Genomic DNA, 20,623 nt, shown 5'->3' with positions numbered 1-20,623 from the left:
CGAACCTGCCGGTCGCCTTCACTGACACGCTCGGTCAGGATAGCGAAGAGCTCGGGACGTTTCCCCAGCGCCCAAGGGGTGACGTACAAAGGAGCTCCCAGACTCCTGTTCGCTCCAGCTCTCTTTACTCTTAAACCGCCGCATTAACCCTTTCGCGTCCACGGACTTCTTCCACCTAGAGTGGTTGGGAGATCCAGGAGATTTATCTGGTAAAAGATCAGGCCTATCCACTTCATCTGTTGAGCATGTCTCCAATTTGTGTATAAGTTGAATTGCGAACTTACTTTATAGTTGAATAGCTTAACTTACTTGTTAGCTGACTAGTGTATGATGTTGCCTTTAAACTGCTGTTGAGCCAACCTCAACCCAATTTGCAGTTTCTGACCTGTTCCACCGTGAACCTGTGCCCTTCGTACTCTCCCTTCCCTACCTCCTATTGGTTCTTGTCTGAATATTTAACTGCGTACGTAAAGAGCACAGACTTTAAAAACGGAGTTTCTGAGTCTGAACCACCACTCTACTGCTAACGACCGATGGGATCCTAGGCAAGTGATTCAAGCACGCTCTTGCGTTTCCTCAAATGAAGAACGGATATAGTAACAGTACTTACCTTCAGGACTGCAGTAAGGACATTAACGTTTCACATGTGAGAAACACCTAGACCGTTGTCATACACAGAGTGAAGTAGTACATTGAAATAGAAGTGATAATCATTGAGTCTGATGAAAATCGCTGATCACCTAAGACTTTCTGACTAGTAAAAACTTAATTATAATAATAGCTAACATTTCAAGATCTATGGGAGAGGCGCTATGAGCTTTAAACCCGTTTTGTTGTTGCTGTTTAATCCTCACAATAACCCTTTGGTGGTAGTTAACAATATTATCCTCTCCCCTGAAGTAGGCAGGCATACAGGTTAAAATCGATTAGGTTTGTGAGCTGGAAGACCATGCCTTCGCCACGCCCCTGTGTGACCTCATGCCCCTACCTGGCCACACCTGGGTGCCCACCAGCCAATCAGGTTAATTAACCACTCCCCTTTGGAAGTGGGTTAAAAGCCTGGGACATGGTATGTCCCAGCCCTTCTCTTTTTCCCTGGCCTCTTGCCAGGGGGGGCTTGCTGTAGCCCTGCGCCCCCAGGGCACATGGCCTTCTGGCCAGGTGCCCTAGGCTTCTTGACCTAGATGCTCCTCCAGGTAGCTGGTTCCTGGTGCTCAGTATGAACCCAGATTTACCTCTCTCTCTTAGATAAACCTCTCTCTCCTATGAATTCAGTGAGCTCTCTCTCACTGAATAAAAGCTTAAAATGTACCATGCTGCCTCGTTTATCTGTGCCAGTATTTAGAATCCTCTAAATATTAGGCAAGAACCCTCTCAGGCTTATTAATATTGGGGATTTATTAATAAGCATATGGTGATATCGTATGTCACCCCAAATTCCGGTAAGATATGTAGCATCCCAGATGGCGCTTCTGGGGAACTCTAAAGGGCCACATTTTCGTATAGATTTTAGGGAGTCATCTCCGATATCACCCCTACTCTATTTTTTTAATGTAGGTGAGAAAAATCAGTCAGCAGGTAACTCAGTGACTTACCCATGGTCACAGAGCTAGTAACAAATAGGGCCAAGATTTAAACTGAGATAAACTCAATCCTCTCTCAAATATCACTGAAGAAATGAGCATACGTTGGTTTCAAGTGCTCCTATTTTTATCCTTAAGAGTTGCCTGAATATCCATACTGGTCAGTAAGACTGGGTTCTCTTCAGAACAAAGTTAGCCACCAGTAAAGCAGTGATCTCTCCTTTGAAGGCAGGCAGCAGTCACAACCACCTCTCTCCACTGTGCCACACAGGCCCTGTCACTACTTATATTACATGAGGCTACTGGGGACAAAGATGCAAGGTCCTAACTTCACCCAACCATTCGGTAAAGCCTGAATATCATTGAAGCTTTAAAAAAAAAACTAGGATAGTACCAAGAGAATAGATAAAATACTCTTCTGACTCCAGTCAAAGTAGTACTAATATTCATACTGACACTGATAGTCCTTAGAGTCTGGTATTACTTTCTTGGCTGAGAGTGAACAGGGAAATCCTCTTTAGAAGCTTAAAAAACACAGTAATTCCCTCCATTCCCTTAGAGTCTACAGGACCCAGATATCCAGAATTGTCTTGTTTTTGCTTCATACCTCCCCACTCTCTCTTCCCAACTTATCTTCCGGCAGTTCATGGTTGGCTTTCGGGGGAAGGCTGGTGGTGGTTAAGAGACAGGAGGTGGGAGTGGGTGGGGGGAGGGAGGTAAATTTCCAACTTTGTGGCAGGTAAATGCATTACTACCTTGTGCCACCTCTGTACCACGTTTGCAGCTCCTTGGCCTTTTCCGCTCCCTCTTGGCATCTCAGAGCTCATCTCCCTGCACACCTAGGACAGTCTCTGGGTTCCAGTTGCAGACAAATCATCTCCTCTTCTCAGACCCAGAACCCAACAAGAACACACATGTCTGGGCTTGGCCTTCTACCTGAAGTAGCTGTTTAAATGCAAAAAGAGAGTGTGGGATGGTTTTTACGGAATTTTCCCCATGATTTCTGACTGTCAAACTATTAGAAAATGCCTGTGTAGCAGTAGAGCTGTGAGAAGTTCAGTTCCAGAGACCAGGAAAGATAAAAATCCTGTTGCCAAGCAAAAATGTTGGCAGAGGGATGGCAAGCAGATAAGACTGTATCAAAAGCAAGTTGAAATAAACGAAGTAGGGAGTATTGGTGAGTGGGTCTTAGACACCAACAAGTGACTTTGCCTTTACAGCTCCATTCACCCTAAACCCCCTACTCCCATTCTGGAGACTTCATCTTCCTTACAATTAAATCTTCAATGTGAAATGTCATAAAATAGCTTTCAAGATATCTTTTACAACTAAAACTGTCTTTGAGATTTTTTGGAAGGCCCTTGGACAATTGAAAGCTTTTTGTTTTTTTGTTTTTTTTTAATTGTAAAAAGAGAGTCCTCAAAGTCATGTTTGTTTGGTATTACTATTGATAATTGTATGAGGAGAGTTGTAAGAATTATATAGAGATTTCATAGTGTCTTTGCTCTATATAATATTTCTATTTTCCTGAATCCTCCTGGTGCTTTGCCTAAGGATATTAGCCAACAGAGTGTTAACAGTCATAATTTCAGCTATTGTTTTAATGTTTACTTAGCAGCACATTTACTTCTTATTCACTTGAATCTAGCATATTTTAGGCCATTAGCCTTCAATTAAAGATGTATATCAGACTTATTTATAGAGTTTCATTACAATACAGATTTTTAGACCTTTTCCAGACTTGCTAAATCTCTTTACTTGATATTCTTGATACTCTTGTCAGTATATATTTTGCTATGTGTTTAGTGTAGTCATGGCATAGTATGAACATGGTGTTTCTGAATTAATGTTGTATTTTGTTTTTCCTCCATACAAAGTGTGTTTACCCATTTTGTATAATTTTTATAAATCAAATGTAACATTTATTATCTTAATTGGAAATGACTAATTATTATGCTTATATTTTGTTGAAAACATTATGAATTGGCTTTATTATTGGGATTATTTCCAACATTACACCATTTGGCCTGTTGGTTTGTCCTCTAGGAACGAGAATCAATTGGTAACTTAATTTAGGACAGGAAAAAAATGGAGAGGAGCTCTGATTCAGGAACTGAAACCCTCACTACTTTAGGAGAATTCTGGATTTTTTTTTCTCTGCTCAATCTTTTTTTTTTTTTAAAGATTTTTTTGTTTGTTTGAAAGGCAGAGTTACAGGGAGGCAGAGAGAGAGAGAGAGAGAGAGATCTTCCATCCGCATCTCCCACGCAGGTTCAGGGCCCAAGGACTTGGGCCATCTTCTACTGCTTTGCCAGGCCATAGCAGAGAGCTGGGTCGGAACTGGAGCAGCGAGGACTTGAACTGGTGCCTATATGGGATGCCGGCACTGCAGGTGGAGGCTTTATCCAGAACTCCACAGCACTGGCCCCTCTGCTCAGTCTTCTTAAGTTAATGCCTTACTACAGGTCTGGGAAGTATATAAAATCCTATATGCTATGCTTCAGAGAATGCAGGTGACTGAATGGTTGTCCCACACAAAGTTATTTCCACTTCCTAATTCCTGAAACATGCGAGTCTTATTACTGTATAGGGCAGAAGAGTTGATACCTTAAGGGTTTTTTGAGGAGAACTTCATCCTAGATGATTTGGGTGGACCTTAAATCCAATGACAAGTGTTCATATAATAGTGAAGCAGAGGGACATCTGATACACAGGGAAGAGGATGACAAGAAGATGCAGTTGGTGAGTAAAATGATGAGGTGACAGGCCCGGGAATGGCAGGGCAGCTACCCGAAGCTGGAAGGGGCAAGGGGCCATTTCTCCCCTCAAGATCCTACAGTGTGTAGCATTGACAGTTTACAGACTTTAAGTCTCCAGAGATGTGTGAGAATCCATTTCTATTGTTTTAAGACTCCAGGTGCGTGGCATTTATGTATAGTAACTGTGAAAACCAATACAACCCCTAAAACTATAGAGCTTCTTACCCCAGAAGTTCATGAAATCCAAAGGCAGTGTGGTTCAGAACAGATCTGAGTTAGGGCATAGAATTTGGCTTGTGGAGGCAGAATGTGGGCTGTTTCCACAGAAAAATGTAGAATATATGTTCCTGCAGACCTCATTGTGATCATTAATACTATTTTTAAAACCAGAAAGTGGGGGCAACACTGTGGCGTAGCATGTAAAGCCACCGCCTGCAGCGCCAATGTCCCATATGGACACCAGTTTGGGTCCCGGCTGCTCCACTTCCGATCCAGCTCTCTGCTATGGCCTTGGAAAGCAGTAGAAGATGGCCCAAGTGCTTGGGCCCCTGCACCCGCTTGGGAGACCTGGAAGAAGCTCCTGGCTCCTGGCTTCAGATCCGCGCAGCTCCGGCCGTTGCAGCCAATTGGGGAGTGAACCAGCAGATGGGAGGCTTGCTTGCTCTCTCTCTCTCTCTCTCTCTTTCTCTCTCTCCCTCTCCCTTTCCTTCTCTCTCTGTGTAACTGTGACTTTCAAGTAAATAAATAAATCTTAAAAAAAAAAAAAAACAGAAAGTAAACCAAGAAATCAAAAATTGGGTAATTTGGAGAATTACATCATAGCTGGTTCTGCAGACCCCTGGGGTTGGGGATGGGATTTTTAACCTTGGTTTAATATAGGAATTCTTTTTTTTTTTTTACAGGCAGAGTTAGACAGAGAGAGAGAGAGAAGTCTTCATTTTTCCATTGGTTCACCCCCCAAATAGCCGCCATGGCCTGCGCGCTGCACCGATCCAAAGCCAGGAGCCAGGTGCTTCCTCCTGGTCTCCCAGGAGGAAGGACCTGGGCCATCCTCCACTGCCTGCCCAGGCCACAGTAGAGAGCTGGACTGGAAAAGGAGCAACCGGGACTAGAACCTGGGGTGTTGGCACCGCAGGCGGAGGATTAGTCAAGTGAGCCACGGCAGCAGCCTAATATAGGAATTCTTGGCTCCTGACTGAGACGTGGGCTAAAACTCTGATCATAATCCCTTTTTAACCTTTTGTCTGTTTTGCATTTTTAGATATGTGGTCTCTACTGAATGATCTAGAAATTGGTCATACTGCAGAAAGTGTAGCAAAACAGAGATTTAGACAGCAGCCACTAGAAACTTGGATATTAAAACAACCATAGACAGAAACTTAACGTGCATTTGGGATGCCTCAGACAGTGAAGGTCTGGAATGATCACATACTCAGATATTAATGATTTTTCTGTCTTGGACTGATGAACAGGCACAGGAGGGACTGAGGATAAGAACTGACTAGCCTCACACTCAGCCTGAACTCTGAGTGAGAACTGAAGCCACACTTTACTATCTACGTTATTGGAATTTTGTTATTTTGATGTCTTTATTAGCCATTCTTTATTTGCCAGGACTGTCCTGCTAAGCAAATAGTTTGGTCATTACATGAATTTCCCCACTGGGGCCAGCACTGTGGCCTAGGAGGTTAAGTCACTGCCCGTGACAACAGCATCCCATTTGGGCACCAGTTTATGATCCATTGTGATCCACTGGCTGCTCCACTTCTGGTCCAGCTCTCTACTAATCCACCTGGGAAAACAATGGAAGATGGACAAAGTGTTTGGGCCCTGCTATCCACAGGGGAGACCTGGAAGAAGCTCCTGGCTCCTGGCTTTGGCCTAGGCCAGTCCTGGCAGTTGCAGCCATTTGGGAAGTGACCCAGCAGGTGGAAGATCTCTCTCTCTCTCTCTCTCTCTCTCTCTCTCTCTCTCTCTCTCTTCCTCTCTGTATGTATCTCTGCCTTTCAAATAAATAGATAAATAAATCTTTATTAAAAAAAACTTTCCCAGGATAGAAGGATAATATCCAAAGCCAATTGCTTTCCTATATACCAGCAACAAAGAAGTGGAATTTAAAATAAAAAAAAAACCTACAATGCATTATTAAAATATGAACATACTTCAAAAAGTTCATGGAAAATAGAGTTAAAACACAATGGACATTTTCTGTGAACTTTTTGAAGACCTCTCATATATCAAAATGACCCAAAGAGAAACAAAAAGAAATGCTTGAGTACAAACCTAACAATATATGTACAAAATTGATATGAGAAAAACTATGGAGTCTGATGAAAGAAATCAAAGTACTAAATACATGGGGGAGGATTCCATGTCCATGGATAGTAAGAATATTGTGAAGATCTCACTTCTTCCCAACTTGACCTATAGGTTCAATTCAATCCCAAATGCCCAGAAATTTATGTTATAGATATCAACAAATTGATTCTAAAGCTTGTATGGAGAAGAAAAAGACCTAGGACAGCACAATGTTGAAGAAGAAAGTCAATGGACTGATAATGTATAACCCACTTTAAGCCAGGCTTCCAACTATTAATAAACTCTACCCTTACCTTTACCCTCTGAAACACTGCCCATGCTTATGGAAGTGGTGTCCTCCTTTGCCACAGTAAGCAATAGGCTCAATCTCTGTTTTATTTGTAGATTATGTTGATATTTGAGTAGCTAATCACACACACACACACACACACACACACACACAAACTTTGCACCCATCAATCACATGAAAAAATTACAACAGTTATATAACCAATCATTGGGTCAGATCCAATATATTTATGTCCAAAAGTAAACCAAATGAGAAAGGTTGGTTGACAATTGTCAATACCATTCAGTCTCTTCACAACCTTCTTGCAGCCTATCAGCTCCCTGGTACCTGGTAGGTAAATTATACATCCAAAAGAATTCCAGGCAGATTAAACCAGGGTTTCCTCCCGGGATCAGACCTTCAGAGAAGATGGGGGAACTACTCTACCCACATTTTCAGGGAAATAGAAATAGAAATCTTAGTGGGGAATGAAAGGGGGGAATGAATTGGGTAAATCCATTCATAATGAGGCACAGCCAAGGGACAAGCCAAGTAAACTAAGGTAAGAAAGCAAGATGCACTATAGTCATCAATCCCTAATGATTAAGAACTTATATATATATATATATATATATATAAAATACACAATTTGAGTGAGCATTATACATATAGTGCACGTAGTATATGAATTACTGTCATAATAATACCAAACATACTACCTAGTAGCGGACATATATTCTTGGCTTTCACTTCCGGACCACTTATTTTTTTAAAAAAACTAAGCAAACCTTCATTTAGATAGCCAGCTGTAAAGTATGAGGTTCGCTTCATTTATTTTCTCACTAGCTCATGACAATTAAAGTAGTATTACCTTGTGCCAACTTGATTGTAAAAACAGACTTAAATACATGTCCTAATTATGTGACAGCAGTTAGTCATCATGAGGTCATCCAGATACTCCAGAATATGCTTAAAATTAAATGCAAAAATAAAACATACTTGTAGAAAACTTGCAGACTCTGTCATTAGGCTCCAGCTTGAAAAACACCTGCTTCTTAGAGTATGTGTAAAATGTGTGTATATTTAGACTGTTTTGTTAGCTTCTTATTAACAGTTTCTGGTGCTGTTACCTGAGTACCTACATTATCATGCAGTACATGACTCTTGTTTCATTTAGACAATTGAGTCTCTTTGTTTGTGGGGACTAAGCCATGGGCAGTTTAACCTCAGGGCCCTGGGGATGGTGCACTGGGGATCCTAGGTCAAACCATCCCCACCTTCACTTCCCAATTTTTAAATTGGACAAACCCACTAGATAGTAGTGAATGGTTGATTTTTGAAGGCCACATTCACAATGCAACACACCTTCTTGCTCTACAAATGAACAAAAGCAAGAATACTCACAGCAGGCAACCAAAGAACTAAAGCAAGATAATACAGTTGAACCTCTGTATCTATAGGTTCCACATAGCAATTTCCAATACAGATGGAAAATATTTGAAAAGAATTGCATCTGTACTGAATACATACAGACTCTTTTCTTGTCATTATTCCCTAAACAATACACCATGACAACTATTCACGTAGCATTTACATTGTATTAGCAAGCATAAATAATCTAGACATGATTTATAGTACATGGGAGGCCATATACAGATTATGTACAAACACTATGCCATTTTATATGGAAGTCCAGAGCATTTATAGATTTTTGTATCTTCAGGGGTCCTGGAATAAAAGCTCTGTGATACTGAGGAACAACTGTATATATAAATTTTAAAGGAGTCTCTGAAGAATTGTTTTCATTGTAAGTTGCACAGGGCAAGGCAGGGTTTAAAACTCATTGGGGCTTGTTTGTGTGATAATTCTTCTTCCCACTTTCCCCTCTTCCTCCTGAATTCTTACCCCTTCTTTCCAACTAACACTCAAGGATCAGTGTAATGAGTTCTTACATGAAGCCAAATATATTTAATGCAAAGAGTACTGCTAATTGAAGACTATATCCTTATAATTTTACATGAAAGGCCAGCGCCGTGGCTCACTTGGCAAATCCTCCACCTGCGGCGCCGGCACACTGGGTTCTAGTCCCCGTCGGGGCGCCGGATTCTGTCCAGGTTGCTTCTCTTCCAGGCCAGCTCTCTGCTGTGGCCCGGGAAGGCAGTGGAGGATGGCCCAAGTGCTTGGGCCCTGCACCTGCATGGGAGACCAGGAGGAAGCACCTGGCTCCTGGCTTCGGATCAGCGCAGCATGCAGGCCATAGCAGCCATTTGGGGGGTGAACCAATGGAAGGAAGACCTTTCTCTGTCTCTCTCTCTCACTGTCTAACTCTGCCTGTGAAATAAATAAATAAATAAATAGATAATTTTACATGAAAAGGTGCTTCCTTTTATAAAATAGTCGTTAATCTAAAAGGTTGTCTTCATTTGGCAAATAAAAAATCGGCAATCTTGGGTTTTCCTCCAAATATAAGTTTAAAATTTTACACATCCAAGATCTGGAATCATTTGTGTAGAATACAGAGAAAAGAAGTGATAGGAAGAAAGAACAGTATATGACAAGTTGATTTATGTTGAACAACTCCGTAGCTTACTTTCAGGGGTGAGCAGAGAGTTATTAGGAGGGAGTGCTTAAGTCCCCTTCGTGAGTCAGGGAAGGCTTCACAGAAGAGGTAACATTTGAGCTGAGGCTTTAAGGATTAGCTTGAGAGAAAAGGCAAGGCATTCCAATCAGAGCGCATAATGCCAGGAAAGCACAGAGCACAAAAGAACACTGCGTGTCCAGCAGCTCTGAGTAGCCTGCTGGCTGTAGTGTGGTGTTCTTGGAGTTAGGTGATCAAGGGTGAGGCAGGGACTATTTTTCTACTTGCTCTATCGCCCCTAGAGCTCACTACACAGTGCTGGACGCACACACTGCAGGGAGCTCAATAAATACTTGTTGAATTGGGACAGGGGGATCGAGTATGCTGCGAATTAACACATCTGGATTCTTTCGCACGCACCAGCAGTATGACCTTGGCCAAGTCCCTTTTCCTGGGGCTGGGGTTGCTCCTTTAGTAATCCTAAGCGAGCGAGAAAGCGGAGGAGGTTGGACGGAGGTGCCCGGCCTTTCCAACGCCCGGAATCCCTGATTTGTTGCAGGAAGGGCGGGGTGGGCAGGGCCTAGGGAGCGAGGCTGCGGCGGACGGAGGTTCAGTTCCTCCTCCGCTCCAGCAGGGGGCACACGGAGCGGTTCCCCACCGCCCTTCCCCTCCTGGCTGGCGCGGGGCGGACTGCAGCAGTAGCGAGCCGGGAGCGCAGTGGGCGGGGCGGGCCGGACAGGGCGGGGCGGCTGTGAAGGGCTAGGGCGGGCAGTGGCGGCGGCGGCTGCAGAGGCCACTGTGGCGCTGACTCGGTGGCCGGCGGGCTGCTTGTGTCCTCTACCGGCGTCTTCGCTGGCCTCGCACAGCTCGGGCAGCGGCGGGCCGGGGCCCTCAGCCTGCCAGTGAGCTGCGGCGGGCACACCCGGGAGCGGCGGCGACACCGGGCAGGTTAGAGTGGGGGCAGGGGGCGGGCGCGGGAGAAGCCCAGAGTCAGAGAGGGAGCTCGAGCCAGGCCGTGTCCAACCATGTCCGACGAGGCATCGGCCACCACTTCGTACGAGAAGTTTCTAACCCCTGAGGAACCCTTCCCGCTCTTGGGACCCCCTCGCGGGGTGAGCACCTGCCCCAGCGAGGAGCCGGGATGCCTGGACATCAGCGACTTTGGCTGCCAGCTGTCGTCCTGCCACCGCACCGACCCCCTCCACCGCTTCCATACCAACAGGTACGAACCGTCGCTGAGGGCAAGGGTTCATTTCCCAAACCCCTGCCTCTTGGCTGCAGAACGGACGGGACCCCCCCCCCCCCCGCCTCCCAGTTCCCAGTACTTCGCCCAAGGCTGTGTCTCTGACCGCCCCCTCCCCCACCTTCCTTGGACCAGCGCTCATTCCCGGGCTCCTTCCCTGTTCCTCCTCCTTATTTTCACCCCTGCCCTCCGGTTTTCCTTTCTACCGGCAGCTTACTCTTTCTGTTTTCCCCATTCGTCTTCTGGCTGTCGCGACTCCTCCCTTCCCTATCGCCTCTCTTCACCCTTCACCTTCTCCCCTCTTTCCTCCACCTCTATCCCCTGTGAGTCCCACACCTTCACCCTTGATTTTTAGAGACTTCCCGTTCCCCATCCATCTGCAAAAGTTTAACCCCTTCCATTTCCGGTGAGCTGCAGAGCGGCTTTCGGAATGACTCCAAGTCAGTCCGTGGGTCTTTTGAAAGGTGGCACTTATGAAGCTAGAACTTTCCCTGTTTTTAACCTGCCTTCTTTCAGCCCTACTCCCCACCCCCAGGAAACAAGTCAATTTTGTTTCCCTCTTTCCTTTATGAACTCTTAGCCTTAGGGGCTTTAGGCCCTGCTGAAGTGTTGAAGCTTAAATCTGGAAGATTCTTTCATGTAACATACCTTTTGGTTTGCTCCCCCAGTGTGTGTTTATGGAGTGAGAGGCAAACAGAACAAGGTTTAGGTTGAACTTACACAGATTTATTCACAGGGTCCATCTCCTCCTGACTGGTTTTATTGCATGGTAGTTTTCTGGAGAATTCTCTCATGTGAGCAATTAGTGGCAGATGTTATGGGGGATTTAAAGATGTTTTAGATATAGCCTCGACTTTTAATATAGGTGGGTATTTGAGAAATGTATTCACGGGACTGAGAGAGTATGTGCTCCAAGGACTAGGAGAGGGGTTCAGCTATGGAAAGCACTGGAGAGAGAAACGAAGGAGTTTAGTTCTGATTTTTGATCTGAGTTTACTGCTATGAGTATGATCAGATCCTCCTACATTTTATTATCTTGCATATTTTCCCCCATCCTACTCCTTAAGTCATTTTACAAATTTATTGAGTTTTACCAGGTACAGGTCTGTATAAAGTATTCTAACCTAAAACAAACTTATGTAGTCTCTTTGGAAACAGAACAGCAGTGTAATATGTTCTAAAAGAAGTGACAGATGTGTTACAGCTATTCCAAATCCTCATTGCAAAACTGAAGAAACTGAGGCCCAGAGAGAAAAGACTGAGTTGAAGGTCATAAAACCTAGTCAGGCCTAGACTGTTCTATGAAGCCAGTGATGAAACTTGGAACAAAACTAATGGGTCTGATGTTAGGAGTGGTCCTTATAGGTTCTTAGACTAACTCACAGAAGCCTATTGAATCTAGGATGTCCCTGTCACATAAATGTTAACATATTTGTGAACTAAACTGTCCTAATAAAAAAGAATACCTTTGCACATATTTGGTATTCAGATTTTACAGGGTTACAGCCAAGTCCCATACACAGGAAAAGTGATTTAAATGATTCCAGAATTGGCTTGCTCTGGTGGTGAGGGCGAGGGCGTGGAGATGGAGGTTGAGGGTGAGGACTGCCAGAACTGGTGGAGGTAATGGGGAGTGAAGGGATGAGAATGATAACGTGGTTTGGTTTTTTGTTTCTTTTTTTTTTTTTACAGCTTGTTCCGTTCCTCCTACTCCTCCCCATTTTTCCCTTGTGTTTTCTTCCTCTTTTCTTGACAACTGTGGTAGGTCAAGGCTAATTTTTTTCCAGAATGGGGCAGTGAAGGTGGAGGGGGAGGTTCCTGTAAAGCTCCAGTTTTTTCAAGTCAAGTCAATATTTTTCCTAGATAGTACTTTTTTTTTAAAGATTTATTTATTTATTTGAAAGTCAGAGTTACACAGAGAGAGGAGAGGCAGAGAGAGGTCTTCCATCCAGTGGTTCACTCCCCAATTGGCTGCTATGGCCGGAGCTGCGCAGATCCGAAGCCAGGAGCTTCTTCCGGGTCTCCCACACAGGTGCAAGGGCCCAAGGACTTGGGACATCTTCTACTGCTTTCCCAGGCCACAGCAGAGAGCTGAAACTGACTACTTTTTTAAAATCTTCCTCCTACCCGATTTTTCACAAGGCTTTGAATGGCAGCAGGGAATCTAATGGTCTCTATCCTTTCACCAGAGAATGGGAAGCTGAATTAGCAGTATTTACAGGATTTGATGTTACTGCCCTAGGCTATCCTGCTTTTTATATCTTTTCTCCTTCTGGAATTTTCTGCCTTCTTACTCCTTCTCAAGATGGCTTTTGAGAGGACCATATGCTTTCAGCCATTTCTTTTCTGGGAGAAGCAAATAGCTAAATCATATATGTGAGCAACATTAAGTTTAGAGAGTTTTTTTTTTGAGATATATGTCTCATTTTTGTCCTTCACATCACATCATTCACCTGTTCAAGTAACAATCCCCAAATCAGATCTGAATAGCGGAGGTCTGTCTGAAATTCTGCCTTGAGTTTAGTCACTGCAAAACAAATTTCATTGAAAGTAGAAATCTTGTTAATGGTAGGTAAGTGGTTTACCTTAATTTTGCTTCCTTCTTGTTACGTTGTAAGAAAATTGTGGACTAGGATATTTAAGGAGTGTTCTTGATAAGGGCTTTGTGATGATGACAATTTTGTTTCTGTTATACTCTGGGCTATATCTGCAATCTTCATTAACCAAGAGAGCCACAGCACTAATACTCACTAATGGCTCCTGACCCCTGAAGTTCAATGCATGTGTGTTCAGAATAGAGTCCTCTGTGATGTACATTGGTGTGTCACTGGTACAGGTTCAGTAGGAAATACACTACAGGGCCACAGCCAGTTTCCTAAGAACTTACACGTTCCTAGGAGTGCTTTTTAGGATAGTATTGCCAAGTTGGTTTTATCTAGAACTTTAGGAAAACAGAATAAATTTCAGTTGTTAATAAATATTAAATATTAATAATCTTTTTGACCAAACAAAATTGAAATGTCAATGTGGAATATATTTAGTATTTAAGACTTTTCTTTTTGGCTTGGGGGATAACATTTTTCTGATGTAAATAGTTTTCTCCAGGCACTTCAGTCAGGACTTGTTTTTTTCACAGTAGCCATGTCTCCTACAAGCACCATCATAACCACAAATGATGTCATATAGGGGCAGACATTTGGCAAAGCAATAAAGGTGCCACTTGGGACACCTGAGTCCCATATCCCTTGCAGGTGCCTAGGATTGAGTCCTGCCTCTGCCTCCACTTTGAATTCAGGTTCCTTCTGATGTGTACCATGGGAGGCAGAGGATGATGGCTCAAGTAGTTAGGTCCCTGCTGCCCACATGGGAGACTTGGAAGGAACTCCAGTCTCCTGGCTTCAGCTTGGTCAAGCAGCAGCTTTTGTGAGCATTTGGGAAGTGGACCAACAGAAGAAAAATCAGTCTCTCTCTGCCTTTCAATTATAAAATAATTTTTAAAAAAGATATTTATAAAGTTGGAAAACTATAACAACATTTGTAAATCATGTGATTAAACTGTGAGATGACAGAGATTAACATGAAGTAGAGAAGTGTTCTTCTTCTTTCATGTGTGTATCATTACCTTGACATTGAACAATTGTGAAAAGTGTGGAGGACAGTGCCTTAGTTTTGTATAGGCAGGCTATGAAATGGACTATTGTATAAATCAGTTATTCCATTTTGTGATTTTAGAACTCTGTTTTCAATCACCATTATAGAGAAAAACCCCTAGACTCTTGTGAGCCTCTGGTGCCACCCACAGTTTATTATCTAGATATAGAACTGGAAGTGCAAAAAGAGCCGTGGGTTCCAGGTGAGAGAGCCATGTTGATAGAATCTGATTTGGGAACTTGTTGAAACAAATTGAGAATGAAGGTCAGGCTTTGACAGAATGTCTAGGCTAGATATATAGACTAAGGAGTAATTAACAGAAATTCCTTTAGCATGATAGGAGTGGAACCATGAGTTCCACAGGTTGAAAAGACTAGAAACTTTTCAATAAATTTAACAGAAAAGAAGGAGGAGATATGATAATTTGGAAGGGAAGTGAAAATTTCTTCACTTGGTTTTTGCTTCATTTGAATTTCTATATTCTAAGAATAGAGATTTTAGCTTCTTGGAAGCAGACTACAGGAAAAGGAGCAGTTGAAAAATACAAGATGGGATGAGGGGAGATGGGAGGGGGGGATATACTCAGAAGCTCATGTGAAAGGATTAGCCTTAGAAAAGACATAGAAGGTTACTTCCAGGACAGTAGAGTGGGTAGAATGATGGATAATGGCCTCATGACAGTTGAGGTAGCTGGGATGAGGGTAGGGGGTTATTGTCACCTGTGCTAGCCTGAAACCCTGCTGGCATGTTGGGCTCTAAGAGAGAGGTTGCAGAAGTCATGGTGGCTGTGTGGGGGTTATGGCAGGGAGTCAGTGAAATGGTGGGGGGCTGTTCCCTGAGAATAATTGCATAGCATGGATCCGGAATGACATTTCTCGACTTGACTGTTGAGATTTTACTCAGTAGTCCTCATTTTCTGGATTCCCATTGTGAGAGGGGATGGTTAGGTCATCTTGAAAGGAGCAGGGGCTGCAGAGGAAGGTGTCCATGCTTTTCTTAATTTTAACATTTAAATGATTACCAAAATACCACTGAAAGTCCTTAGTCTGTGTCTTCTTGCTGAAAAGCCTCGCAGAGAAATGTTCTTGGCTTTACTATTTAATTAAAATGTGGGCAGCAAGCCTAGTTATTGAGTTAAACATAATTTCATTGGGATTTCTTTCAACACTTTTAAGATGTGAAAGAAAGTCTTCTCTGAGAATAATGTTATAGTTTTTAGGTAGAAGCAGTGCTAGGCAGATTTTTCTTGGTGGAATAAGATGTGAGGGTATACAAACTTGGAGAGTTCAATGGTAAGCACACAGTGGACACTCATTGTAAGTTTGAAACTGATGGAACCATCTAAGTGAATCACATTTAGATTTTTATTGTAAAATATCAATATATAAAATTGTGGACATATAAAAGGCTTTCAAGGCTACTACTCATGATCCCTTTCCCCAAAAGTAAATACTCTCAACATTTTGATGCTATTTCTTTTAATGTTCTGAGTCCTATAGAATTTTTAAAAATCAAGATCAGACTGTATATATATAATTTGTGACCTGCTTATTTTTGCTCATAATGTTGAGTGTTTTCCTTTTCACTCAATATTCTGAAACTATGATTTTTTTTTCATGATTATGAAGTCCATCATTCAGCTGTATCACAGAATTATTCCCCAGGGTTTGGAGGCCTTTATTTTCCCCTTTTGATTATTATAAATAATACCATTTGAATGTGTTTGTATATACATCTTTTTTTTTTTTTCAAATTGCTGTTTAAGGGAGGGAATAGATTCCTAGAAGGGAAATTACTGACTCCTAATGAGTGAACCATTTTAAAGTTCTTGATATATATATACTACCAAATTGCATTTCAGAAAAATTATGTCAGCTTACATTTCCACCAGCAATGGATAAAGATACTTCCTAGTTTGTTCTTTTCTACACTGCCTGGAAATAGTAATTAATATTTGCAAATTGGAAGAACTAAAATTCTTAAAAATATTTAATAGTAAAAAACATTCTTTCTATTTGGCAAACTATTTGAAGGGTGAACCTAGTTTGATTGGCACAGATCATTAAAAATTAAAGGCTTTTGAGAACATTCTAGAATCTTACATAGTTACAAATCTGAAAAAATAAGGGACATACTGATTTTGCCCTAAGATGAGAGGGGAAAAAAAAGCAAATGTATGACTCCTTTGTCAGTGGAGCTGAAAAGAAATTCTAATTAAAAATAATTATCTAACAGTTTTTCCTAGCATGGTACATAGTATTTGACGCATAGAAGATACTGAATAAATGTTTGTGGAATGGTGAACAAATAAAGGGGAAAAGACTCATTTGGAATTTGAAGTCAGGAAAAGTATTAGCTCAAGACACAATGTGGCTATGGTTTACTATGTCTAGGACAGAACTTTTGATTGCTGTTCATAGCTTTTAATGCAAGACCTGGACAGTTTGCCTAATTCTGCTCAATCGGTTATTTTTTTTTAAGTTCAGTTACTGCCCACCTAGCAAGCATATGAAAAAAAAAGTATTCTAGGATTTTCAGATGAGTTTTAGATTATCTATTTATAAAAATTTATTAACATCTGCTTTTTGTTAACAGAATTATAATAATTTTGTATATGTGTCTCAATGCTTTGAAATTCTCCACCTTCAACTAAAAGAAAAAGGTACCACAAAATTTTTTGTGTCATCCTAATTTTGTAAACCAAGAACTTCTGAGTTTGGATTAGCCATATAAAATAGAAAGGAGGAAGTTCAAAAAAAATCATTAAAAAAACCCCCGGATTTAATGAAGGATGAGAAACAACCTAATAATGGAGAAATAAGAGGATTTTCTTCAGGAAGTCATTTCAGTAGCTTATTAGTATCGGAAACACTAAATCAATATCTTCAGGATTAATTCCCTATGCTACTGGCAAAGCAGTAAAGATTATCTCATTAACAGTCTGTACCTAGTGGAAATTTACAAGAGAAAACTGAAATATTTCAAAACCAAAAAAATAAAACATGAGAAATCCCTGCAACAAGTACTGTAGGCAAAATGTATATGACCTTAGTGCATAAAGAGCTCTTACAAAATCAATAAGGAGAACATTCATACATAGAAAACACTGAGCAAAATAGCTAATGAACATTTTAAATTCTGATCTTGCTATTAATCAATGAAATAAAACGATATGAAATCTTTCTGTCCTATCAGATAGATTAACAAATTTTCTTTTTTTTTATTTTTTATTTTTTTTTTTATTTTTTAACAGGCAGAGTGGACAGTGAGAGAGAGAGAGACAGAGAAAGGTCTTCCTTTGCCGTTGGTTCACCCTCCAATGGCCGCCGCGGCCAGCGCGCTGCGGCCGGCGCACCGCGCTGATCCGATGGCAGGAGCCAGGAGCCAGGTGCTTTTCCTGGTCTCCCATGGGGTGCAGGGCCCAAGCACCTGGGCCATCCTCCACTGCACTCCCTGGCCACAGCAGAGAGCTGGCCTGGAAGAGGGGCAACCGGGACTAGAACCCTGTGTGCCAGCGCCGCAAGGCTGAGGATTAGCCTAGTGAGCCACGGCGCCAGCAGATTAACAAATTTTAAATAAAAATTTCAGTGCTGTTAAGGTGTGGAGAGATGAACACTTTTCTGACTTGCCTTAGGGAGGGTGTATTGGTATGACCTTTCAGAACAGTATATGACTCTTAGAAGCATTCAGATTCTTTGACTCTGTTTACTTTTCAAGCAATCTATCCTGAGAGAATTCATGTTTGGATAAATAATTATTAACAAAATGTCTTATCTCAGTATTATTATTTAAAAAAATTTTTTTTTTTGACAGGCAGAGTTAGACACTGAGAGAGAGAGACAGAGAGAAAGGTCTTCCTTTTTCTGTTGGTTCACCCCTCAAGTGGCCGCTATGGCCAGTGCATTGCGGCCTCGAGCGCTGCGCCGATCTGAAGCCAGGAGCCAGATGCTTCCTCCCAGTCTCCCATGCGGGTGCAGGGCCCAAGGACTTGGGCCATCCTCCACTGCCTTCCCAGACCATGGCAGAGAGCTGGACTGGAAGAGGAGCGACTGGGACAGAATCCGGTGCCCCTACCGGGACTAGAACCCGGTGTGCCGGCACCGCAGGCTGAGGATTAGCCTAGTGAGCCGCAGCGCTGGCCTCAGTATTATTTTTAATACAAAAAAATGGAAACAGCCTATATATCTGTTGTTGAGAGAATAGGATTAACTAGGATATATTCAATCAGTGGACTATTCACAGTAGTAAAATGGCTTCAGGTAATATAAAGATTGAGCATACCTGTTTAAAAAACCTGAAATCTGCCAGCGCCACTGCTCACTAGGCTAATCCTCCACCTGCAGCGCCGGCACCCCGGGTTTTAGTCCTGGTCAGGGCGCTGGATTCTGTCCCGGTTGCTCCTCTTCCAGTCCAGCTCTCTGCTGTAGCCTGGGAAGGCAGTTGAGGATGGCCCAAGTGCTTGGGTCCCTGCACCTGCGTGGGAGACCAGGAGGAAGCACCTGGCTCCTGGCTTCGGATCTGCGCTGCGTGCTGGCCGCAGTGGCCATTTGGAGGGTGAACCAACGGAAGAAGGAAGACCTTTCTCTCTCTGTGTCTCTCTCTCTCACTGTCTAACTCTGCCTGTCAAAATAAAAAAAAAAAACAACCTGAAATCTAAAATGCTCCAAAATCTGAAACTTTTTGAGGGCAATCATGACACAAGTGGGAAATTCTGCGGCTGACTTCATGTGATATGTGCAGTCAAAATATTGTGTAAAATTACTTTTAGCTATGTGTATAAGATATTATGAAACATAAATGAATTTTGTCTTTAGTCTTGGGTCTCATCCCCAAGATAACTCAATGTATGTGCTAATATTCCAAATCTAAATTAAAAAATTAGAAATCAGAAATCCAAAGCATCTCTAATCCAGAACATTTCAGATTAGGCATACTCAGCATGTGCTTAGGAAAATATTCAGTGAAAAAAGGATACTGAAATATAGATACTCAAAGTGAATGTTGATTCTGAAAAAAAATACAAATGCACATAGAAAAAGATAACAAAATGTTATGGATAAGTTCTTGTTGGGTAATGGATCAATTGACCATTTTGATCTTCAGCCCTTTTTTATTCCAACTTCTTTGCATTGAGCCTGTACAACATTAACATAAATAGCAAACAACTTCTTGAACTTGTACCTGCATTCATTCTTTCTGGTGCTTTTCTTTGCCTTGCAATGGCTAGCCTCTCCTCTTTCAATTTGATAAGAATAGATGCATGTACTGAGCACATTTTAGATGTGCTAAGTGCTTTGTATGCGTTCTCATGTAGCCTTCACAATAAATCCATTTTTAAAATGGGGACGGAGGTTTGCAGAGGATTTGATTTGCTTAAGATCAAATAGCTAGCAAATGACAGAGCAAGAATTTGAACTCAGCCAGACTCCAGAGTTTATGCATAACCACTATGATATATATATATATTGTTTATGGATGAAGGTTATGTTTTATTCCTAACTCAAATATCTTTTTTTTAAATATTTTATTATAGCTGTTTTAAGATGACTAAGAAAGTAGAGAATAGCATAATGAATCCTATGTACTCATCACCTAGCTTCAACAATTATTCATATGTGACCTCGTGCTTCATCTATACCCTAGCAAACACCCCAGCACCTTCCCTATTATTTTGAAGTAAATCCCAGACATGTTTCACTCATAAATATTTTAATATTTCTTTAAAAGCTAAGGGTTCCTTTAAAATAAACACAGTATCATCATACCTAAAATAAATTCCTCATAACTATGCATATTAATATCTCAAAATTGTGTGGATCCTGTAGTTCTTGTGATTGCCTTTGTGTTGTATTTTTGAAGGTGGAACCTGACTTCTTGTGGAACAAGCGTTGCCAGCTCAGAATGCAGCGAGGAGCTATTTTCATCAGTTTCTGTTGGAGATCAAGATGATTGCTATTCCCTATTAGATGATCAAGATTTCACTTCTTTTGATTTATTCCCTGAGGGGAGTGTCTGCAGTGATGTCTCCTCTTCTATTAGCACTTATTGGGATTGGTCAGATAGTGAATTTGAATGGCAGGTAAGGTTTTTTTCTTTTATTGGCATCATATCTACATAAGTAACAGTATAATTTCGTGAATAATATACACTTAAGTATAAGCTTTCATGTGGTTGTATATTTATAATGCCCTTGAATATATCCCTAGGAATAGAATTGCTGGG

General features: G+C 41.8%; 1 protein-coding gene across 4 annotated transcripts in view; it reads left to right on the top strand.

Annotated features, from left to right (window-relative positions):
• The first annotated feature begins 71 nt into the window (after positions 1 to 71).
• The window catches only part of FAM199X (family with sequence similarity 199, X-linked), a 39,842-nt gene continuing 19,290 nt past the window's right edge, over positions 72 to 20,623 (top strand). For 2 of the 4 annotated variants that reach the window (XM_008272824.5, XM_002720169.6), the window contains exons 1-2: positions 10,232 to 10,729; positions 20,261 to 20,480. In XM_008272824.5, the coding sequence (XP_008271046.1) occupies positions 10,533 to 10,729; positions 20,261 to 20,480 (417 nt within the window). In that variant the 5' untranslated portion in view covers positions 10,232 to 10,532. Of the gene's footprint in view, positions 210 to 10,231; positions 10,730 to 20,260; positions 20,481 to 20,623 lie in introns of those variants that run through there. The other 2 variants (XM_089324497.1, XM_089324496.1) reach the window with 2 other exon arrangements.

Source organism: Oryctolagus cuniculus, chromosome X (assembly GCF_051225735.1).
Source record: "Oryctolagus cuniculus isolate XC-2025 breed Fujian yellow rabbit chromosome X, ASM5122573v1, whole genome shotgun sequence".
Classification (NCBI taxonomy): Eukaryota; Metazoa; Chordata; class Mammalia; order Lagomorpha; family Leporidae; genus Oryctolagus; species Oryctolagus cuniculus.
Note: the sequence above shows the minus strand (reverse complement) of the source record. Positions and strands in the feature narration are given on the sequence as shown.